The 24,934-nt window shown below is 42.0% G+C and overlaps 2 protein-coding genes across 6 annotated transcripts in view; both read right to left on the bottom strand.

Annotated features, from left to right (window-relative positions):
* Window positions 1-1,398: 1,398 nt before the first annotated feature.
* SLC35E3 (solute carrier family 35 member E3) lies at window positions 1,399-16,649 on the bottom strand. The gene is made up of 5 exons (XM_042947124.1): window positions 16,068-16,649; window positions 15,095-15,205; window positions 11,054-11,212; window positions 7,982-8,064; window positions 1,399-3,086 (listed from the first exon to the last, which is right to left on the bottom strand). Exons 1-5 carry the CDS (start codon window positions 16,467-16,469, stop codon window positions 2,900-2,902), a joined length of 942 nt encoding a protein of 313 aa, XP_042803058.1. The 5' UTR covers window positions 16,470-16,649; the 3' UTR covers window positions 1,399-2,899.
* Window positions 16,650-23,442: 6,793 nt separating this feature from the next.
* NUP107 (nucleoporin 107) overlaps window positions 23,443-24,934 on the bottom strand; it is a 43,154-nt gene continuing 41,662 nt past the window's right edge. For all 5 annotated transcript variants that reach the window (XM_042947119.1, XM_042947118.1, XM_042947121.1 and 2 more), the window contains 2 exons: window positions 24,356-24,523; window positions 23,443-23,745 (listed from right to left, as the gene is read on the bottom strand). In XM_042947119.1, coding sequence (XP_042803053.1) covers window positions 23,638-23,745; window positions 24,356-24,523 — 276 coding nt within the window. In that variant the 3' untranslated portion in view covers window positions 23,443-23,637. The remainder of the gene's footprint in view (window positions 23,746-24,355; window positions 24,524-24,934) is intronic.

The following is a 24,934-nucleotide window of genomic DNA, read 5'->3' as shown; positions in this document are numbered from 1 at the left end:
AGCTTTGCACAGTGCCTCCTAGAGTATCTGGCACATATGTTCAATAAACTTCTGCCGAGTGAATAAAATGATCATCATATTCCTGAGGTTGGCAAGTAAAACCCAGTTCAAGTTTAGAAACGGAAATGCAAAACAGAATACATCTAATAAATCTGGTCTCCATTCTTTTACTCAGACTTTCACCTTTGGCCATTCTGTACACGAATTCACCCAACAACTGTTTACTGATGGAGTCAATGTGCAGTGCCTGATTAATGCTGTTGCTTTTAAATAAATTAAAAAGACAGCTAACACTTAAAAACGGCAAGGTTTAAAAAGCATTTTAAAAATGAAACAGGAGAAAGCTTGCCTCATTTCAGAGACAGATTTCTCCTTTACGTCATTTAAGATTTTATTTTTAAGTAATGTTTATACCCAACATGGGGCTCGAACGCAAAACCCCAAGATCAAGAGTCGCGTGCACCACTAACTGAGCCAGACAGACGCCCCTGTGTTATTTAAAAATTTTACTTTATTAGATTCTGCATTTTTGGGAGCTGGACAGGCCAGCATTACCAATGCATATACACATGGATGCCATCCTTTTTCCACTGGTTCTAATAAGTTCTGACACACAACAGGAAAGTAAAAATAACAGGTTCTCTTTATTTGTAACAGATAAAACTGAAGTTCAGCCATTTAACACAAGATTAAAAACAAGTGTAGTTACATCTGTAACGAAAGGACAGTGGGCGTTCATCCACAGCACTGTGTTTCTGGTTTGTTTCTGTGGTCGGGCCTCCTCATTTCCCCAGGAATTTCCTTTTCAATGGGAAGATCATTTTCAGGGCAAAAAAATGTTTATCAGACTCTAGTTCCAGTAGTACATATTTTATTCACTTCTATATACACGTACCCCTACTCGATCTTGAGCCAACCTTCTCATTGCATTCCTGACATCAGTCGTTTATTACAGCCCTCCCCCGACATTTACTATACCCCAAGTGTTTACAATGAAAAAGAATTTGCACATAGCACAAATCAACTCAGCTGTCAGTGTACAGAAGTCACATAATCCTCACGGCGCTGAAATATTTTTCTCCAGCTTTGGGGAAATAATTGTATGTTGGTTTGAACACACACAGACAACATTTCTTAGACAAACATAATGCCTAAGGCTCATCTGGTAAGACAAATTGCTTTGTAATTCTTAGCACAATAAAATATATCTTTAGAAACTGAGAACCAAAGAATATTTACTATTCATTCATTTATTTATATTTTTGGACAGAGAGAGAGTGCAAGCTGGGGAGAGGGGCAGAGGAAGAGAGAGACTCTCAAGCAGATTCCACACTCAGCACAGAGCCCAACACATGGCTCAATCCCACGACCCTGGGATCATGACCTGAGCCGAACTCACGAGTCAACGCTCAACTGACTGAGCCCCAGAACCAAAGAATATTTAAAACAAAAACAGAAAATCATACGTACCAGTCACACAACTAATGGACCGATACACTAAAATTCTGTCAAAATAGATTTTCAGTGAGGCTTTTCATTTCAAACAGGCCAGGGGAGAAAAAAAATCTTAGAAGGTACATTTTATTCACGTGGCTCTTTGTCCTCTTAAGAGTTGTTTTTTCATTTAACGTTTATAAGTAATATTTTTTAAAAGAACCATTTATTACAAGAGGGGTTATCTGTCTCAGTCAATTTCTTGTGAGACGTTATTAATGACAGCTTTTAACCCTCCAATGTCAAGAAGCTGGAAGGCAGAAAGACACTTTGCAAGTAAATATGTAGCACTGTATTTCCTTAAGTGGAAACCCTGTACTTCCCCTGCAACCTAATTTTTTAGAAAATTATCCCTTTAAAAACTAGCAGAACTCGCTAAATATTGATTATTCTTCTGCTTCTCTTTAAAACCTTCCCTCATATTTTCACCAAGTTTCTGCCAAATGTTTGGACACTATTTGCCCTGACTTGTTGCCTGAAAATTTTCCTCAGCCACCTTAGAAAGATCGAACGTAGTTCACTGCAAATAGTTCAATGCCAACGGAAGCTCTACGGATACCTCCAATGTGGTAGGTAGGGGGTGATAGCAGGGAGGTGGTATTAGGAAATTACCAACGTGAAATGCTCAAAGAGGCCAGGAGAATGGGAGGAGACACCTGCTCAATTCCATCCATCATCTTCTCTTTGGACTGTTTCAACATGGAGCTATTTTGTTTTTTAACTTCCCATAGTGTCTCTAGAGCTCAGAGAGAGCTCAGAAAGAGAATACCTGTGGCAACTGTGGTTTTCTGGATAACATATAACTTCTCATATCTATTTTCTACCAGAAATATAGCGCTTTTAGAATTGGATTTTGTCTGATGGTCTTCTTTCCTATACTTTGTTTTCTATAAATGATATTTCATTTCTGTAAGTTAAATGATCAGGAGGTTATACTAAACCAACTAAAACAGAAATGCTGGATTTAACTTCTGACTTGCACATTTTGGCTGAAATTCTAAAAGAGCTCACACTGCAGGCCACCTACGAGCAAGGAGAGGAGTCCTCTGTGTCCTTCCTCAGAAGGGCTGGAACACTTAAAAACCATGACACCTCTGTAGTACAGTGACACGGATTCCTTTGTCACTATTATAGAATTTTAATTTCCTGTATTTCATTTGGTATAACCAAACCATCCTAAAGACTTCATATAACCAATCCTTGAAAAGAAGCACGAGCCATTGTTTTAGAGGTACTCTAAAAGAGAAAGCTGTATTTATGAACAAAATTTCCTTTGTGTTACTTCTTGCGAACCATCATTCAACAAATTTGGCAATGTAATTTTTTCTTCTTCTTTGAAGGTAACTTGCACACTTAACGCCTTTTATCTTCTTGGGGTGGCTTTCTTTTCTCCACCAAAACCCAATTAAGGACGCTGTACCAATTTACTCTTACTTCCTTCCTGTTCACTGAGTTTAAAATGGGTATAAGCGAGAATGCCAAATAACGTGCATAACATGCCAAGACCCTGATTAATTGACAATGGATCCTTAAATAAAACATATCCTCCAAATAAAGTGATGCAGAACTTGAAGTGTCCGAACATGTTATAGCTGAAGTTTGTGGATAAGGATAAAAAACCCAACAAGCTAGACTGTTCTATTCACATACACACACACAGAAGGAAAAGCAAGCTAGAGGTCATATTCACACACACGCACACACGTACATACGAAGCAAAGCCTTCCTGTGGCTGGAAGAGCCTCATGGAGCATGGATTGAATTGGCACCCCCATCTGAGAAACGACAACTTCAATCTGGATCAATCCTAGTTCCTTCAGTAGACTTCAGCAACAGTGACAGGAGAGTGCCTCAACTCTTTCTCTCCCAAAAGAAAAGAAAAGAAAAGGGGCTATACAATAAGGTTGGAAAAGGAATTCAGAACAAGGTACAGAGAAGATATTTTGCTGAGCCACTTATATTTCCTAGTGCTATTTCTAATAAACTTCCCTTGGCACATGAGGGGAGGTGTGTGCGGCCCCGGAGACCAGACTCAAGGTGAACACATCCAGTATGCTTAAGTTTAGGAGGGAAACAAGGACAGTATAGGGAGTAAGACCCAGCACCAATGACATGTTAGGCGCTATGCTAGATGTGTGGGTCACCCCACTGTATTAAGCATGACATTTACCTTCACCACAGTATCACTCTTCCCGTCCTGTAACTGTCGGGGCCCAAGGACTTCAAGTAACTTAGATCACAGAGTTAGTAAGTGGCAGAGCTGGAGTCCAAACACGGACGGGTCTATTTAACTCCAAGCCCATGTTCTAGTCTGGTGCGTGGCCAGCAGTAAAGTGCTGCTAGATTAGGGGTTTCCAAATCACTGTTCTTAAAAAACAGACTACACACACACACACCTCACTCCTTTAAAAGTTGTTCTTACCGTATTTTACGACTATTTGTTCAGAGGTTTGATGTGTACCCCGCGACTCTTCGGATAATGCTAACAGAAGCAGCCAGTGCTCTGTGCCTCAGTTTCTGCGTCTATAGGACGGAAATGGATAAAAGCTCCCTCACAGTGCTACCGAGGGGACGAACTAGAGAGTGTGTGCAAACTTTCCAGCACGTGGCAAGCCCCACACGTGTCAGCAGCTGTCAACAGCAGTGCTGATGCAGAGTCAACATCTGCCAGGTGCTTGGCGCGTATTCTCTCAAACACTCCCGGCAGCCTGATGCTGTAGATGTTATCACCCCCGATTCCTAAGAGAGGGCGGTGACAGCCGACAGCACTCACAGGCGGCTCAGGTGCACAGGGAGCGGTGGGCCCGGGGGTGCAGCCCTCGAGCTGTCTGACCTCGAAACCCGGGCTCCGGCCCCCGTTGGGGGGCCAGCCAAGCAGCCCGGAAGCTCCTTCTGGGCAGGAGGGCGCAGGCCGCGCGCCAGGGTACCTGCAGCTGCCTGAGCCACTGGAAGTGATATCCTGGAGGGCAGAGGGTCTTCCCCAGGACATTAGTTGTAACCACCACAACACATGCTTCGTTGCCCATTATGAACGATCTCAAAGTGCAGTGGCTCTAACACGCTCAGTGTTGCCTTACGCCACAGCCTCTCTTTTTAAGGAGTTCACGATCTGTGGAAGGTGTTTATACTGGAGGGGAGGCAAATTTAAAGAAATTCTTCAGTGAGGTAAAAAAAAAATAATAATAATACATTCAATTAAATCAAAAAGGAACAGTCTATACCTGGTATTTCTGATTCCCCTCTCTAATTCTGCTCTCTGCTCCGGTCAGGCTTTCACCTTGACACCCAGCTCTCGTCAGAATGTCTGCACCCCCACCTTACCAAGCCCCCTCCTCAATTCCCGGCCTTCCCTGACTTGGCCTGTCGGCACAGCTGACCCCTTCTCCTTACGTGGGGTCTGAATCACTTCCCTCCCCTCCTTCGGTTGCTCCTCCTCGGCCTCTGCTGCCAGCTCCTCTCATCTGTGGAGGAGTAAATGCTGACACGACCAGGGACTCCATCTTTGGGCGGCTCTTCTTCTGCTTGTTTGCTTGCTAATCTCAACCAGCCCCACTGCTTTAAACATCTACACGCGACACACAACTCTCTGGAATATCTGCATCTGAGAACCTCGATCCTGGACGCTCAGACTTGTTCTACCCGCAGCTCGCTACCCCAAAGCTTCCTTTGGGCTGTCCAATTTCAGCTGACGGCAGCGCCATTCTACCAGGTACTCGGGCCAAAACCATGTGAGCCAACCTGCTCCCTCTCCAATATACTGTCCACAATTTGTCAGCAAAACCTCCTGGTGCCACTGGAAAATATACCCAGAATCCAATCACTTCTCACTATATCCACTGCTACCATCCTGGTACCAAACCACCATTACTTCTCTGGGCTCCCTTCTTCTCCTGCCTTTTTTAGTGCAGCGGTTCTCAACCGGGGTGATTTTGCCACCAGAAAGGTCCGGACACATTTTCGGCCGTCATACTTGGGGCATCTAGCGGGTAGAAGCCAGGACGCTGCTAGACATCTTACAATGTGTAGGACAGTCCTCTGCCACAAAGGACTGTCCAACCCCCAAGGTCAACAGCACTGAGTCTGAAAAACCGTGCTTCAGTCCGTTCTCAACACAGTATCCCAGACTGATCCTATTAGAACATAAGTAAAATCACGTCATTTTCCTGCTCCAAACGCCCACAGCTTCCCATCTCACCCGGTCTGTATGTAAAAGTCACAGTCACAGTCTGTATGTAAAAGCTCTGCTCAGCCCGGCGCCCGGTTCCTCTCAGAGCCTTACTATTCTCCGCCCTGTACTCTTCCTGCTGCCACTCTACAAGGCTTCCTTGTTTCCCCAGGGCCTCTCACCACCGGGAACACTCTTCATCCCAATCTGCATGGGGCGACTTCACTTCCTTTGGGTTTTCATTTACAAGTCCCCTTTCTGTAGATGCCTTCCTGACTACCCCCTCCGAGGTTGCAACCCAGTCCCCAGCATTTTGGATCCTCTTTCCGGCTCTACTTTTTCTCCTCGGCACTTAGCACAATCTAACGCTCTAGATGGGTATGTTAAATATTTTCTTGTTTATAGCCTTCCTCGCCAGAATTGAAACTTGTGAGAACAAAGAGTTTTGTCTATTTGGTTCACCACAGTACCTCCAGTGCCGAACATAGAGTACATATGCCATCATGTAAATACTTACTAAGTCAATGCATGGTTTACAGTGAATTGTTCAATAAATATTTGTTGAATGAATGAATGTTCTTAAACCAGGGCACATCATCGAATGCCTTGATTTGGCAGCATGGTGCACAAGTTCTGGGACTAGACTGCCATGGGTTCAAATCTGAATACTACACATATGACTGTCAGTGAGTTATTTAACCTCTCTGCACCTCCGTTTCCGCCTTTACAACATAAAATGATAGAATTTAACTCACAGAGCTGCTTTGAGAGTGTGATGCCTAATACACCTTAGGTGTTTCTTTCTAACAGTGCCTGGTACAAAGAAATATTTAGTGTTGGTTCTTCAAAAATATTATTCTTAGGGCACCTGGGTGGCTCAGTCGGTTGAGAATCTGACTTTGGCTTAGGTCATGAGGTCACGGTTCATGAGTTCAAGCCCCGCATCAGGCTCTCTGCTATCAGTGCAGACCCCACTTTGGATCTTCCGTCTCCCTCTCTCTCTGTGCCTCCCCCGCTTGCGTGCTCTCAAATACAAATAAAACATTAAAATGAAAATAAAAATATAATTCTTATTATAACTTGTTGGTATTTATTGATAGTTGGTAAATATGTTGCTTTTTTACTTTGCTGGCATCTCAGTGTTCACTCATTTAAATCAATCAGCACACTTGGACATAACGTTACTAAACTACCTCTCTCATTTGGGGAAATCCTTTTTTTTTTTTTTCAGTAAATTGTTTTTTTAAGACTTTTTTAAAAGTTTATTTCTTGAGAGAGACAGAGAACATGGTAGAGAGGCACAAAGAGAGGGAGGGATAGAATCCCAAACCGGCTCTGCACTGTCAGTGCAGAGCCTGACATGGGGCTCGAACTGACAAACTGTGAGATCATGACCTGAGCAGAAATCAAGAGTCAGATGCTTCACTGACTGAGTGACCCAGTGCCCCTGGGGAAATCTTTCTTTGCATCTGCTTAAGAGTGGAGGCAGAGGGGGGTGCCAGGGTGGCTCAGTTGGTTGAGTGGCCGACTTCAGCTCAGGTCATGATCTCGTGGTCTGTGGGTTTGAGCCCCACATCGGGCTCTGTGCTGATAGCTCAAAGCCCGAAGCCTGCTTCTGATTCAGTGTCTCCCTCTGTCTCTGTCCCTCCACTGCTTGCTCTGTCTCTCTCTCTCAAAAAAAACCCAAAAAACAAAAAACCACACATTAAAAAAATTTTTTTAAAAAAAGAGTGGAGGCAGAGATAAATGAGAAGAGAAACAGAACTACAAGCAAAATGCTAGTCATTCAGATTCACTTCTTCAAGGCCTGATTCATTTCTTGATTGAAAGTAATATTGAGAAAAACAGGCACACCAATATCCAAGTAAGTACAAAAACAGGTTCCAAAGTCAGATGTCAATGGTCTGAAATTATCTTTTGTTTTTGGATTAGCTGTACCCCTACTTTATTACCAAAGAGACTGAAAAGTGATTTTAAAACCTGGTGTCCAGTCCATTATTCACTCAACAAATATTTATTGAACTCCACTATGTGCAAGGATTGGTGCTCCATGTTAATTTTGATAAGGGAAAAGGTCACTTACTACTTAAGAAAATTCAAAAGCATTCATGATACAGAAAACTAACACATTTCCCCAGCTCACATTTCTTTAAGTTTCCATAGAGTCCAGAGTGGAAAGATACGGTAAAAGACTAAAGATAAGTCTATCTACTCAAAGTAGGCCACGCAATAGTTAGTGCAAGACTCCTAGAAGGAAACGAATGTGACAGAGTTTTAGAAAATAGAAGATGATGCATTTGTAAGTTACTAGGAAAAGGATACGTGACTGGTGAAGTGTTCCCAATGATCCAATAAATTGATAAGTTCACCATGAAAGCTATTACTCCAGACAGCAGCACCATAAGCTACAAACAAACCCAAAGAATTATTCATGTAAAGCAGTTGCGATCATTATAGTCACCTAGTAAAAATACACTTTGTTAGGCATTTCTAAAAACATAAATGACAACCATTAGAACAAGATTTTTAAAAGAATCCATTTTGGAGACAAGAAGAACGGAGGGTAAAATAGCAGAATGAATAGTATTCAGAAATGTAATTTTGTCTACAAAACGCAATGGAAAATTCTCCAGTAACATCCTGCCTCTGAATGTGAATTTCCAGGTTCATTTTTCTTATCCATCTGAAGAAAAATTATTCTGTAATAATTTCTAGTTATAAAAGTAATACAGACTGCTTATAGAAAAATCAGAAAACAAAGATAAGCAAAAAGCACATAAGGACTTCTTACAATCCTAACTACCCACCACTGTTAATACCTTTGCACATATCCTTTCCAGAGATTTTTCTAGTTAATAGCTCATGTATATTCTTATTTAAATTAAATCGCTAAGAATTCATTGAGTATCTATGAAGCTAGGCCACACCTTCTGAGGAACAGAGTAGGGTCTTGTCTTCAAAGAGCTCAGAAACCACTTGAGGACATAATAAAAACCATGATAATCATAGCTTACGCTTACATAGTACTCACTACATGCCAAGAATTGTCCTAAATGTTTTACATATATTAATTCATTTAACCCTCACAAATGCCCATGAGGTAGTAAATACCATCCCTTTTTACAGATGAACACAGAGAAGAAAAGTGACTGGCCTTCGATCACACAGACAGTAAGTGGTAGGGCTGAGATTTAAGGCCAGGGCAGCCTGATTCTAAAGTCTCTGTTGGTAACCGACTCTGCTAGGCTACCTCTATAACCACATGAAAGAGAGTGAGCTCTGGAAATAGAAAAGTCTTGAGCGTTGCCAGGCAAACACACGACAGGTTTTATATGAATCTCTAGACAGATGTCATTTGGGGCTGGGATAGGGAACGACTGTTTGGATCTTGAATGTACGTACAGATTAGAGGCAGAAGTAGTGGTAGGGTCCCAAGCAGAGGGAACAGTAGGGGCCAAAGCACAGAGGCATGAGAACACAAGGCTGTGCATGGGATGTGAATAAGCCAACCCGGCTGAGGACGGGGGACAAAGTGGTTGTACCACTGTATGCACATAGGACATCTGTCCAAACCTTTCCCACAATTGTATTTAAAGAGTTATAAAGTCATTTTCTATTTCTAAAATAAGAGAATTTAGATAAAACATTTTCTGTGGAATGTAAGAAATCTACATTCCAAAGAAAACATGTCGTATTTGAAGATTCCTTCTGTCCCCTGGGGCTTTTATCAGTTTTTAGATCACTGCGGTCAGGACTAAAGGAGCTGGATTTGTGTCCTATTTAGGTAAAAACAGTAATACCTCATTAGTTTTACAACAGTGAGGTCTGTTACATTTTCAACTAAGAGAACCTTGTTCACTAAAGATTTTAAAAACTGCTTCTAGGAGGCCAATGCCTTATCCATTAGGCTACTAGGGCTTCTTAAAAAATCCTTCTAGAAATATACCATTGTTAATTTTATTGAGTTGACAGAATGTTACATAATTCTTGATGACTTGGCATATCATTAAAAACACAATTGCATGCTTTACTTTGAGGCAATGATGCCTTCTAGGGATATTAAGGAATGAAAGTGACTTTTTCATATTAAATGGACTGCAACTGCTATGGTCTTAGTTCCTCTGACTTTTGGGGAGGGAGGGACTTCCTGCTGCTTTTCTCTGTTTTGAATCTGTCAGAGGGTCTATTGCATAAGACCCCCTCCTTCTAGTTTAAGGTCTCTAAGCTGCACTAAATTTGAAAAGCAGGTAACCAAGATGGCTAGAACTAAATTAAAAGGAAATATTATCTGAGGGATGGTCAAGGGATTTCTACTGTGGAAGAAAGGTTATATGCCAGAGTCTACGCACTTGAAATAACTGGCATTCTGCTCACAGGGAGCAAAGCAGAGCACTTAAGAACAGGGGTTCTGGAGCTAGCATGCCTGGACTCAGGCTCTGGCTCCGCCTACTGGCTGTGGGATCTTGAGTCAGCTCCTTAACTCTGTCCCTCAGCTTCCTCATCCTATATCCTAAATATGAGGATAATAATAGTATCCAACTAATAAAGTAGATTAAAAAAATAAAATGTGAGGATTAAATAAGTTAATATTTGCAAAGTGTTGGAATAGTTCTTGGAACAGAGTAAGGGCTATCCAAGTTTGATAAGTTACCAGCACCAACAAACAAGACTTTTCCACTGACAGTGTTCCAAAGGTTAAAGTTGTGGGAGGCAGAAATTCCTTCCCTAAGCAGGGAGACTATACTTTCTAACTTAAAATGTCCCCAAAGTGCATATCCCTTTGATCTGGCAATTCTACTCTTGGGACTCTATTCCAAAGGGAAAAAGTACCAGTTCCTGAAGACATACGTGTAAGGATGTTTACTACAACACTGTTCATAGTGGTCAAGAACTAGATCTATTTTGTAGACACTAAAAATAATGAGCTGGAGAGATCTGCATGAGATATTAAGTGGGAAAAGCAAGATGCAGAAAATTATTTATGTTATGATCCCACTTTTGTAAAAGAAACAAATGTGTAATTTATGTTTATACAGGTGTGTGTGTATTGTGTTTACATGGGTATGTACAACACAGAGAAAAATACAGAAGAACACACACTAGAATGTTAACCTGACTCACCTCAAGGGGCAGGGACCAGGAATGAAGTGTGGAATGTGTACGGGGAGGAGGGCTGGCGAGAAGGAATCCATGAAACCATGTATATGAACACACACACACAGTGCCTTGGTTTCTTCATCTAAAAAATAATCCTTAGCTTGCTTCCCTTAAAGGGTGATTATACAGATAAATGTGAGAACGGCTCTGAGATCATGCTCTGAAAACTAAAAATCACACTTAATAGCAAAGGGAGGATTATCTTGGTTCTTAGGCACCATAACAATTAGAACTTACCAAAGCAGAAACTGACCAGGGGCCAAATATTCCCCCTTCTCCAAACACGGGCTCAAAGAAGGGCACGGCCACCAGTAACATGGCGGAGGACATCGGAGCCTGGTAGTACAACAGCTGCATTGAGTTCACTTGCAATTCATGCTGTTTGGCTCCTACCCACTGAAAATTAGGAGACAAAACAAGTTAGATAGAAAAAAATAGCATCACTTAGTAAACAAATGATGCAACTCTAGTCACAAGGATGGGGACCTGGCGGGGCGGGTTGGGGGGGGTGGTGCTCGGGGAAGAGGAAACCCGATTATTCTACTTGATGCCAAAGATCAATAATATATACGAATGTCCTTTAAGCACCCTGGATGAAAGGAGCTTTACAAATTCAGTATGTGACAATCTGTTTTCTTCTCAGCTTTGAAGAGAGAGAAAAAAGAGTCCTCTCTTCCCTGCTGGCCCTAGTAAATGGGGGGAATCAATGAATGCACGCAGGGGCCCAGGAGTATCAGAGATCTTGGGAAAGAGACGGGAATGGAGATTTAGGTGATAAGCAGGAACCGGAAATACAGTGCTAGACTTCATTTCTTTCTAAAACTGCCCCCCCCCACCCCAGGCAAGAGAAGATGAGGGGTGGGCAGGGCAGACTAACTAGGGATTGACAGAAACCTCAGCTGCCCCAGGTGGCTGCCAGTGTGTGTAGCTAGAAAAGTATGTGAGGTCTTCTCATCCACTTTAGAAAACCCAATCAATGGCAGAAGGAATTTTCCTCTCGATGACTGATTTTTCTGTGGCTAATCTCGCACTGATGCACTGGAAGAAATTAGATAGTCACAAACCCTTTTCAAAGACTACATCATTCAGGAGAACCAACACCTCGAAACCTCAGATCCCATCAGCCCTCAAAATGTTGCACAAATATGAATAAAAAGGAGACTTTCAAGAAAGCTTGACAAGACCGTTTGAATAAGATCTGGCAGAGAACAGCCAGGCTTTTGAATAACTACTCCTACATAATTCTTTTTCCTGTAGATCTGGGTATCCTGTTACACAAACGTGAAGTCTATAGAAATTCACCAAGACAAAAATAGAAGAGCAGGAAATTTGAAACATACCCCTGCCAGCCTCAACTAAGAGTCTTCTGTGAATATGAAGGACAAAGAATCGATTCTTCTGCTGCCCGCTCCCGGGGGTGCTGCAGAGAGCAAAAATGAGTGCAGAGCATGGATGCCCGCTCCTCGGTTCTTTTAGCAACCTCACGAGGCAGCTGCATGTCTCTGACATTGAACCGCCTGGAAGGGTGGCAACTCTCAGGGCCTCCACTTTCCCTCACTGCAGTGCACCCTGGCTTCTGCCCACCGTGAATGAAACTGCTCTCCCAAAGGGCACACACCTCCAACAGCCACACCCAATGGCTACCCCTCTGCCTTCTTCCTGTGGGGGCTCTCGACAGACCTGACAGGTTTCTCGTGGAAGAACTTGACTTCTGGTTTGCACTCACTTACCTCTTCCTCCATTTACTATTCTTAAGGTAGATGTCTGGCCTTTTTTCTCTTTTATCTCCCTGACTGACGTCACTGACACCCGAAGACCTCTCCAGCTCTGACCTCCTTCTCAGGGCGTGCTCAAACTTCCACAGCTTGCCTGGACGCCTTAACTCACACAATCTGCAGGGACTGTTTTAAAAGCAGCTCAGTACTCACTTCCCCAAATTAGCTCCTCCTGTGTTGCTCCCATAATTAAAGACATAATCTCCCCCAAGGATGAGACTCCTTACTTTCCTCATTCCACATTCGGTCAGGTCCTGCTGATTCCTTCTCCAAAAGGCTTCTGGGGTCTCTATCAACTACCACTGTCTGTTCAGCGCCTTCCTGTCTTCCTCCTGAGCCACGAAGAGCTTCCTAATTGCTCTGCCTTCACCCTTTGTCCCCCTCCTACTCACCCTTCACTGCCACCAGAGTTAATTTTCTCAAGCACAGGGGACGGTCAAGTCACTCCCCTATCTAAGCCCCTTTCCTGGCCCCTGCAGGATAAAGCGCATGACATTCAAGACTGTGCCATCTGGTCTCATCCGCCCCTAGACCTTGTCCTTCCACAACGCAACAAGAGTCTCACCAAATAAATCAAGTTCTCCAAAAATGCTCTGTACTTTCACACATCACCACAAAGAAAGACGTCTGCTGTATTTCTCTGCTCAGCAGATTCCTGTGGGCCCTTCCATTTCAATCGTTAACTTGCCCATAAAGTCTTACCTCACCACCCCCTTGAAGAACAGCCACTTCCTCTCTGGTGTTCCTCAGAACCTTCCTCACATCCTGAGCTATCCTACTTGCGATCACCTGTCTACATGTGTTTCTACCATGCTGCATTACAGCCGTTTTTCATCTTTGTTATCTTCGAGCAACAAGCAAAAGAAATGTCTGCTGAATAAGTGAGCCTTTCCGCAACTAAAGCTAATACCCAATCACTCATCTTTTAACTCCTATGCCCCTTTTAACTCCAATGCCCTAGCAGTAAAGGCAGAAATAGCTTAGAGATTACACCTGGATACAATGGGAAACAACTTTAAAATGAATTTCTGGGGGAATATACCTATTCCTTAACAGTACATGTACTGTTTACTAATAATAGAAAACTCTGTTTATTAGTCTGTGAACAATCATTCCTTGGTCAATCCCATTTCAAATATGCGCCTGAGGGATACAGAATCCTTTGGTTCTAATCTGTAGCAATTTTGAGACTTGTGGGAACAAAAATGGTCATATTGGCAGGGACACTTAATACTCTGAATTGAAATTACATATAAGGAATGTAAGAAATTCTGATGTTCGATAAATAAAATTCCTTGCTATATTTAATAAACATTTAATCCTTCCTGGGCCACACAAAATCAGTTTCACAAAAAGGATGAATAGGAATGTTCACTGTTTCTAGTAACAAAATTTAAGCTCACTGAAGTATACCTAAATACAACCTTCTTAGAGCACAAAGCCGAACTTCCTCTGATTACTCTCTGTAGTGAAAGACACAGTATCCTGGCGACCAGTGACAACACTGAGTGGGTGCTCTTTCCTTTCGTGCCACTGGTCTCTTGTTAACACCGCTTCTTGCCACTTACAAATGTCCTCAACCCCAGAATTTTCACATAACAGTATTTCTGAAATGATCAGTACTAGAAAGCTTCATATGCTAAGGCTGTGTTAGTAAACTTCCAACATTCATAACAAGAAATGCCTTAGTTTATAACCAGCAGACATATGCGAAAAAGGTAAAACCGGTTACACATTTTGGCTCTGACTCCCCATGCAGGCTCACCCAGAATCTCCAGGCCAAGGTTTCCAGTATAGAGAAAATACTGTTTCGCTGAGCCCTACACCAAGTTATTTTTCCCCACTGTACAAGAAACAAAAAACATACTTGTTGAGACTTTATGGTAATGAAGTAAGTGAATCCATGCACAAATTTTTAATGAACGCCTGCTAAAGGCAACGCACTGTGCTGCTATAGTACAAGAAGGGAAATACCCATATATATATACTATATATTATATAGTATATACTATAAAATACTGAGAGAGACAAATTATTGGGAGCTGATATACAAGTTGTAACAGCAGCGTATGTTCTGAGACAAAGATTTATAAATCTGAAATTTTCCTCTCCTGCTCAAATTTCGGAAATGTACTCATTCCTTCACAGCAATCTTAATAATTAAAGAGTCAATCATAAATTTAACCAATGATCTCGGTCTCAAGAACAAAGTCTTCCTACTCATTTTGTAAAGATTTCCCAGATGATAGTATAGCATCACCCCAAACTCAGACTGTCAAGCATGGGTATTATACACTTACACCAGGTAGGTAGGTATTTGGTGAGCATCACACCCAAGTTTCTCTGTCTCCTTTCTTCTCTTCACCTTGAGCCAATTTATGCAATTAGGCTTTCTTCCCAACAGTCTATTGTCTCTATACTGTATTTTCTAAACCTTGGGATACAGCTTCAAAATTTATGAAATCTGCTAAAAAGGCACATAAAGAAAAAAAAAATTACCAACCACTTGATAAAGGGATGTAACTAAAACACCAAGAGCAGCAAACACCATTCCAAGGAAATTAAACTTCACATCGTAATAAGAATTTAGGATTACACCTAAAGTTATAGGAATCTGTAAAGAAAAAGAGGTAAATGTTCAGATTAAATTCATGAGACACAAATTTAGTATTCCTTTCATGTTGTCTTACAAAGTTAATCATAAAAGCATCACTGGGAAACAACCTCTGTAATTTTTTTTTCCATCTGAAAAAAACAGTTAAACCGATTTCCTCAAAGTGAAATATGTGAATTCTATATTTATGTTCATATTTAATTCTATTTAAAATTCCGGGTAAAATGAATCAATACATTGCAAATTGCAACAAAGGCATACAACGTGCATGCACATAGGAGTAAACAGACCCCCAAAACTAGCGTCTAAACAACATATAAGCATGAACGTATAGCAAAAGCATTAAGAATTTAAACACTGTAAGTCATTAAGTGCTAAAAGTATGTTCTCTTATTTAAAGACACAGAAACCTCTGCAGTATCTCGCTGCAGACATATTCGGAGACATGTTTTATGCTGAACCCTTAACGTTAATTCATACATGGTTTGAATCCCCTGGGTCGAAGGAGGGCCGTTTTTCAGTTTGAGATTTTGCAGATATTCCAATACACTGAATTGCATAATGTAATGCAGCGTTCTTTTCTTACCAATCACAGCATTTAAGGATTTCCATCAAACAGCAGTTACTAAAGCTCACACAAGCACACTCTTCTGGGCTAAGAGCCCAACAGAGTGCCAAGATGACTTTTTTCACCTCTCCCAAATAAGCCTGAAGTTCACAAACTCACAGATGACTCATCTGTGCATTTCAAGATGACTGGAAAGAGCTTGGCGCAAGGTTACACATTCAAATTTCCCGGGGAGAAAGACGATCCAGGAGGTAGGTTGCTAGAGGTGCGCCTTGCGAAGCTAAAGCTACTCACCAGCGTGAGCTGTATTTTGGTAGAGAAGGTTTTCTTGTAGCACAGGGTCTGGATGACTATGATGACCGGCGTGGTCATGGCCTTGGCCAGCTGATAGGTGCCTATGGTGTTGTTCTGCAGAGAGAGATTGGTGAAGACCACGAAGCCACAGAAGCTGAGGGCCAGGAGGAGGAGTTTGGAAGGCGGCAGACTCTTGGGGGCAAAGATGTCCAGTTTCTGGCAGATGTACAAGCCCAGCCAGGTGACCACGAAGTGCACCAGGGTCAGGCTCATGTTAGGGAAGCCGTGGTGCACATAGATCCATTTGTTTAGGAACACGATGCAGATGGACACCAGCAGGTTAAGCAGGAGCCCAGCGGCGATGCGCCCGTTGCCTCGCATTCGGTCCGCAAGCGATGCCATAACCCCGGCCGAGCCGGGGCCCTTAAGCTCCCGAGAGGGATGCCAGTCTGTCTCCGGCTGCTCTTCCCCTCCTCCGCTGCCTCCACGTCCTCGCCGGCTTCACGGTCCGACCCGGGAGAGGCATGCACTCTCCGCGTCCCTGGCGAGCAGCAGCCTCAGCCACACACACACATGCTCCGCCGCCGCCCATTCAGCTGGTGACGACGCGGCAGCACGTCCCGCGCGCCCCGCCCACCTCCGCTCGCGACCACGTGGTTCGGGGCTCCAGTGCTTCCGTCCCCGAGGTGTGGGCGGAGCAGTCTCTACCCTGCGCAGGCGCGTTGGGCTCTGCGTGAGGGAAAGTTGCTTTCTCGGTCCCTTATTTGCTTGGTCCCTTAACTTGGACTCTGGTTGGGTGAATATGGGACCTCTCTCTTGGGGTTGGACATTTCCTGTGTGTCATTTGATTTACTTGCTAGACAGCTGCTCTCAAGTTAGTGGAGTGCACACGCTATCGGCCGGTTTATGTATGAGACAGGTGCTGAGCAAATGTAGTCATGGCCAGAGAGGGGGAAGAATTACTTTTTGAAAGCATGTTTTTAAACATTTTATTTTAAAAATCAAAACATACAAAAAAGTAGACAATATGATGAACTCTCGTAAACTCATGGTTAGTACACTATTAAGATTTTCTTCTTTTTGAATCAATGTTTGGCCTTTTAATTGTTCTAGAAAACTGCCCGTTTAGCTTAAATGTCCTAATATACTTGGTTAGAGTTTTATATAGTAATCTAACATATTTGAAATTTATTTCATCTGTTGTTCTATCACTTATTCTAAAAGCTATGCATTTGGGTTTTCTTTGTCCCTTGATTAGGCTGCCAGCAATTTGTCTACTTCTCCAAAGTAACAAAATGTGGTCCTGTGAATGTATAATAAAAGAATCAGATCTAAACTTAGGGAGAGCAAGGCGGTCAAGGGCTTCCCCAAGGAAATGACTGTGAAGATTTGAGAATGAGTAGAAGTTAATAAGGCAAAGTCTACAGTCTAGTTTTCCTAACATAGTCTTCCTGATAAGCTTTTCTTCCTATCATGCTACCAAATTCTACTGATTCTTACCATACTGCGTGCCTTTTCCATTGTATGTTTATATTGCCATCCTCTGGTCCAGTTTGGACCTACAGAACTGTCTGGTCAATGATTTACAACGTTAACCCTCACCTGGTCCCCACTTAAGAGCTGTGGCACCCTGTCTTCATTTAGTCTATTCAATTCATTGTCTCCTTGTGGTTGTAGATTTGGACTGATAATCTTAGCATGGATGATACATTATCTTTTTATCATTCATCTATTTCTCTTGCAATATTTGAAAATAGTTACAATATGAACTCTGAACTTCGGGTTAAGATATAATAGCATCTAGTGGATTCCAACTGCCTGTTGGGTTAGGGTTACTAATCCTGCCATTCAAGACCTTCCTGAGTCTGACTCCATCTTTGCCATTCAACCAGTTTTCTGCTGTTCTGGAACCTGCCCTTCTCCAGACCGATTTAATTGGTTAAGTGGCTTTCTCTACCAAAGCACAGGAGTCCTAATCCTTACTTGTCCTGAAATGTGATTATTAGCCTTATTGCTCATTTACAGATGTTGACTATAGAGGTTTGTGGCTGTTACCTTGCAGCTAGAATGGGATGAGAGTAAGATTCCAACCCCAATTTCTCTGGCTCTGGGACCACTGCCCCTTCTTTTAAGTATGGAGAATTGAAAACTTGTGCAAAGTTAAAATAGTATTGTGAACCCTCCTGTACCCATCACCTGGTTTCACCAACTGCCATTTTCATGTGTACCTGCTCTTCACTTCTCCATTTGTTGTTGTTGTTGCTTATTTATTTTGGGGAGCGAGAGATAAAGTGTGAGCAGGGGAAGTGCAAAGAGAGAGGGAGTCACAGAATCAGAAGCAGGCTCCAGGCTCTGTCTGTGCTGTCAGCACAGAGCCCGACTGGGAGGCTTGAATCCACGAGAGCCAAGAGATCATAACCAGAGCCGGAAGTCAGATGCTTAAGCAACTGAGCCACCCAGGCGCCCCTTCACTTCTCCATTTGATCTTTCAAAAGCAAATTTGCATTCATTCAAATGCAATAAACTGTACATTTTGTGGTAAGTGTATGCACCTATGTAACCCACACCCCTGTCAAGATACAGTACATATCCATCACCTCACAAAATTCCCTAGAAAATCCCCACTCCCCAACGCCCAAAGAAACCACTGTTCTCATTTTTTTTTTAATTTTTTTTTTTAACGTTTATTTATTTTTGAGACAGAGAGAGACAGAGCATGAACGGGGGAGGGTCACAGAGAGAGGGAGACACAGAATCTGAAACAGGCTCCAGGCTCTGAGCTGTCCGCACAGAGCCCGACGCGGGGCTCGAACTCACGGACCGCGAGATCGTGACCTGAGCCGAAGTCGGACGCTTAACCGACCAAGCCACCCAGGCGCCCCTGTTCTCATTTTTTCTTCACCATAGTTCCGACTGTTCTAGAACTTCATATAAATGGATCATACAGTATGTACTTTTTGCATCTAGGTTTTGTTTTTGTGTGTTTTTTTTTGGGGGGGGGGGGCGGGCAGAGAGACGGGACAGAGGATCCAAAGCGGGCTCTGCGCTGACAGGCTGACAGCAGTGAAACCAGTGTGGGGCATGAACTCACGAACTGCGAGATCATGACCTGAGCTGAAGTTGGACACTTAACCGACTGAGCCACCAGTCGTGCCACCCAGGCACCCAGGTGCCCCTGTATCTAGGTTTTTGTTTTTGTTTTTTTCCCAGTTAAGTGTCTGACTCTTGATTTTCGGCTCAGGGCATGATCTCACAGTTTGTGAGTTCGAGCCCCGTGTCAGGCACAGTGCAGAGCCTGCTTGTGATTTTCTCTCTGCCCCTCCCCTGCTTGCTCTCTCTCAAAATATTTTTTAAAATTATTTATTTTTTTAGTAATCTCTACACCCAACATGGGGCTCAAACTCACAACCCTGTAATTAAGAGTCCCATGCTCTTCCAATTCAGCCAGCCAGGCGCCCCTAGGTTCTTTTGTTGAGTAGATCGGTTTTTCCATTTTCATATTGCTGAGTATTGTTTTGTATGAACATTCCACAATTTGTTTATAGTCATCCTATTTATGGACATTTGGGGCATTTCCAGTTTTGGACTATTATAAATAATGCTGCTATGAATATGTGTGCATCATGTTTTTGTAGAATTTATTTTCATTTTCTTGGATAAATACAGAGGAGTGAAATTTCTAGGTTAAAGGATAGGTGGTTATAGGAAAGTCAAAACTTTCCCCAAAGATTGTACCATTTTATATTCCCCCAGCAGGTGTATCACAGCTGTTCCACAACCTCACAATTTGGTTGTGTCAGTCTTTTTTGATTTTAGCCATTTTGATGGACGTGTGGTGATATCTCATTGTGGTGTTCATTTGCATTCTCCATTGATTTGAGCACTTTTTCGTGGGCTTATTGGTTATGCATTATCTTCCTTTATGAATCATCTATTCTTTGGCCCACTTTTTGCTTTATTGAGTTGTAAGATTTCTTTATATATTGAGTGGGAGTTTTTTCTGACCAAAGATCTGATATATTTTTGCAAATATATTCTCCTAGTCTGTGTCTACCTTATTTATTTTCATAACGGTGTCTTTGATGAGTGATTTTGTATTTTGGTGAAGTCTAAGGATTAAATTTTTTCCTTTATGCTTTTGGCTTTCTGTCATTTTTTTCTTGTATAGGAAATCTTTGCCTATCTGCAGGCCATAAAGGTATTCCTTTTCTTCAAAGCTTTAGTTTTAGCTTTAATATTGAGCTTTATAATCCATCTCTAATTAATTTTTATTAATGGTATAAAGTGGGGGTCACAGTTCTTTTCCATATGGATATTCAGTTGTCCTGTCATTATTTAACGCCACCCAAATCTTCTATTTTGAAGATTTTTACATCTACAGAAAAGTTGAAAGGTTAGTATAATAAACACTCCTGTGCCCTTCACAGAGTCCCTAGTTAATATTTTGACATATTTATCTGTGTAGACTTTTATTTTATTTTTTTTTTACATTTATTCATTTTTGAGAGACAGAGAGCACAAGCAGGGGAGGGGCAGAGAGAGAGGGAGACACAGAATCTGAAGCAAGCTCCAGGCTCCGAGCTGTCAGCATAGAGCCCAATGCGGGGCTCGAACCCACAGACCACGAGATCATGACCTGAGCTGAAGTTGGACGCTTACTGACTGAGCCACCCAGGCGCCCCAGTGTAGACTTTTATTTTACAGCTAAGCCATTTTAAAGTAAAATGCAGACTTCACGACCTTTCATCTCTAAATAGTTTAGTGTGTATCTCTTAATAAGGATACTCTTGGGGCACCTGGGTGGTTCAGTCGGTTAAGCGTCTGACTTCAGTCCAGGTCATGATCTTGTGGTCCGTGGGTTTGAGCCCCATGTCGGGCTCTGGGCTGACAGCTTGGAGCCTGGAGTCTACTTCGGATTCTGTGTCTCCCTCTCTCTCTCTGCCCTTCCCCTGCTCATGCTCTGTCTCTCTCTCTCTCTCAAGAATAAACATTAAAAAAGAAAAAGAAAAAGAATAAGAATAAGGATGCTCTCCTATCTGGCCGCAATACAACAATCACACCTAAGAAAATTAATTCAAGCACAGCAACTAATATACAATCTATTTTCTTGCTGAAATATTGGTAAGAACTGTGTTAAACCTGATTATCAATTTGGGGAGAAATGGCATCTTCACTATGTTGAGTCTTCCATTTAATGAACATGGTGTGCCTCTCCATTTATTTTGGTCTTTTTCCATTTCCTTTATCAGTATTTTGTAGTTTTTAGCATACAAGTCTTATACATAGTTTAAGATTTAGATTTTCAAGTCCGTTCATAATGCTCTAATTTTTAAAAATTTTATTTATTTTGAGAAAGACCGAGCACGAGTGTGGGAGGGAGAGAGGGAGGGAGAGAGAGAATCCCAAGCAGGCTCCGCATTGTCAGCACAGACCCCGACATAGGGCTTGAACCCATGATGCTGCAAGATCATGACCTGAGCCAAAACCAAGAGTCGGACGCTTAACCTACTGAACCAGCCAGGTGCCCCATCTCATTTTTTTAATGTCTAAAAATGAAAGAGGTTTTGGGAAGTAAATATTTCATCTTTGGATCAGCTTCACAAGTAAAAACTTGAGGCAGAGTCCACTGCTTCTCCACCTTTCCCCAGCTGATGACAGAACAATGTTAGGACAACTACTGCTGTCTGCCTTGGGTACAAGGGGAGGATCATTTAAGCCAGAATATCCCAAACTAATTAGAATCACCTATGCCATATTCTACTTAAAAGTACAAGTTCTAAGACACTATTCCAGGCCCCCTTGCCAGACATCTGTAGAGGTGGCATCTATAAATATGTATTTAAGAAATTCCTCAGGTAACTCAGATGTTCAGCCAGCTTTAGGAGTTACTAATCTGGACCGTGTTTTCTTTTAGAGTCACATTATCTTAGTTATTCCCCCTTGTAAGTCCTACGCTCTCGTCAATTTGGCGTATTTGCTGATTCATAAACAGGCAGCACCATTTCTGGGCCTTGCACATACTGATTTCCCAACATGCAGTGCCTCACCCTTCTTGGGCCGTATCTTTGCCTTTGCAAATTCAGTGCATTACTCAAACGGCAACTCCAGTGCTTCGTCCTCAGAGACGTCTTAGCTGGAAGTAGTTTCTTCCTGCTCAGATTACTTGCGTTTTTTTTTTAAGTTTATTTATTTATTTTGGTGGGGGGTGGGGGGAGAAGGGCAGAGAGAGGACAGAAAGAATCCCAAGCAGACTCTACACTGTCAACATGGAGCCCGATGCAGGACTCAAACCCACGAACTACGAGATCATGACCTGAGCTAAAACCAAGAGTTGGAGACTTAATCAACTTAGCCACGCAGGTGCCCCAGATTACTTGCATTTTTTGACGGTATTTTATTTTATTTTATTTTATTTTATTTTATTTTATTTTATTTTATTTTATTTTATTTTTATTTTTTTTTAACGTTTATTTATTTTTGAGACAGAGAGAGACAGAGCATGAACAGGGGAGGGGCAGAGAGAGAGGAAGACACAGAATCTGAAGCAGGCTCCAGGCTCTGAGCTGTCAGCACAGAGCCCGACGCGGGGCTCGAACTCACGGACCGTGAGATCATGACCTGAGCCGAAGTCGGACGCTTAACCGACAAAGCCACCCAGGTGCCCCTTGACGGTATTTTAAAAATGTATTTGTTTTATTTCCCCTACTAGAAGGGCTGGACTAGATTCCACTCATTTTGTATTTCCTAGTTTATTCAGTGCTTTCTATGTACCAGATACTACATTAAGTCTTTGCAAGATCCCACTTATTTTATTAAAAAAAATTTTTTTTTAACGTTTATTTATTTTTGAGACAGAGAGAGACAGAGCATGAACGGGGGAGGGCCAGAGAGAGAGGGAGACACAGAATCGGAAGCAGGCTCCAGGCTCTGAGCCATCAGCCCAGGGCCCGACGCGGGGCTCGAACTCACGGACCGCGAGATCGTGACCTGAGCTGAAGTCGGACGCTCAACCGACTGAGCCACCCAGGCGCCCCCCCCACTTATTTTAGTAGCCAGTTTGCTGAGAGGTTAATAAAAGAGAAATGTTTTCAAAATAAACAAGAGCATAATATTAGACAAAAGTCTTGCTATATTCATGTTACCTGTAGTATTTAAAAAGTATTACGTTTTATGAGCAATTACATAACTGGCTTAGAAACGTATCTACTTTTCATCCTCTTTATAATTTTGAGATATTAGAGTACTTATGATCACAGAAGAAAAATATGATAATAAGAAATTCAACTTCTCATTCATTACATAATAGACAATCCTGGAACTTGTAAGAACAGAAAATTTTAATTTTTACATAATTTTATTAATAAACACAGGGAAATACTGACATAATACATTAAAATTTCAAAGTATATCACCATAATATTCCAAAAAATACAAAATTCAAATGTCTAAATTTTCAAGCATTTTCCCCAGGACAATGCAAAAGAAAAAAACCCAGTAGTTACAAATATGTATATTTTACAGAAAAGTCCACTTATCATGGAAATTAGCGAGATCACAAAGAGTGGGTGGATTATGACTGAATTTCATATCCTAATGGATCAAGTCCCTCGTCTAGGAGCATTAGAGAGGATTCTCTTAACTTCTGTAGCAATTTCCTCAGTTCTTCCTTAGAAAATACCTGATTTTAAGAAAAGGAAAAAGAGAATGAGAACAAGGAAGAATCTATGAACTTGGAGTCACCTAATCAACCAGATTAGCTTAATGTAAGAAGAAATTCCTCTTTAAAACGATTTATGTAGCTGGAGGCCAGTATGTTAGCGTGGTCCAAGAACTTCAAAGCTATTTCTTTGAGCCAATCTATTTACTTCTAACTGCTTACGAATATGTACATATTTTTGGAGAAAAGAACAAACATTAGAACTGGACCATTACTTTAAGAAAATCTAAGGGGCGCCTGGATGGCTCAGTTGGTTAAGCGGCCGAATTCGGCTCAGGTCATGATCTCGCGGTCCGTGAGTTCGAGCCCCGCGTCGGGCTCTGTGCTGACAGCTCAGAGCCTGGAGCCTGTTTCAGATTCTGTGTCTCCCTCTCTCTGACCCTCCCCCGTTCATGCTCTGTCTCTCTCTGTCTCCAAAATCAATAAACGTTAAAAAATAAAAATAAAAATAAAAATATAAAAGAAAACCTAAGAACATCTAAAAAATGTAGACACATCTCGCAAAATCAAATATTACTACAGAGCTTCTCAAATCACTAAAATTTAAAACTGCAAATGCTCTAGAACTTACCAGATACAGTTTGTGGCGCTCAGAGGATACCATGTCTGCTAACTGCAAGCATTCCTGATACTGGCCGGTACTATGCAATATGGTATGAAGCAGAAAACACAACATGGGCAGACAAAGCTTTCTCAGTAAAACCATTTGATGTGTTCTTTCATGGTCTTCTTCAGCATCCTATAGACAGACATCAAGTTGTCATCTTAACAAGTTTAAGCTAAGTAGTGTCACAAAAAAAAATCAAGTAGTAAATCAAAACCAAAATGTAACAGGTAGGACCTAATGGGGTTTCTCTAAAGCTTGTGACGCCCATTAAAAACAAAATAAAACAAGGCAGGATTTTAATCATGATAGCTAGAGACACCATTTTTTGGTAAAAAAGCATGAAGGGAAACAAAATATACTAGAGGAGTCCCAGGTCTGATAATGAAAACAAAATGCTTCTGAATTTGTATGTCTAATAATTATGTCTTGAATAAAAACATGCTTAGGGGCGCCTGGGGTGGCTAGTTGGTTAAACGTCTGACTTTGGCTCAGGTCATGATCTTGAGGTTCGTGGGTTTGAGCCCCGCATCGGGCTCTGTGCTG

The sequence above is a fragment of the Panthera leo genome, chromosome B4, assembly GCF_018350215.1.
Source record: "Panthera leo isolate Ple1 chromosome B4, P.leo_Ple1_pat1.1, whole genome shotgun sequence".
Taxonomy (NCBI): Eukaryota; Metazoa; Chordata; class Mammalia; order Carnivora; family Felidae; genus Panthera; species Panthera leo.
This window is presented reverse-complemented; position numbering and strand designations above follow the sequence as displayed.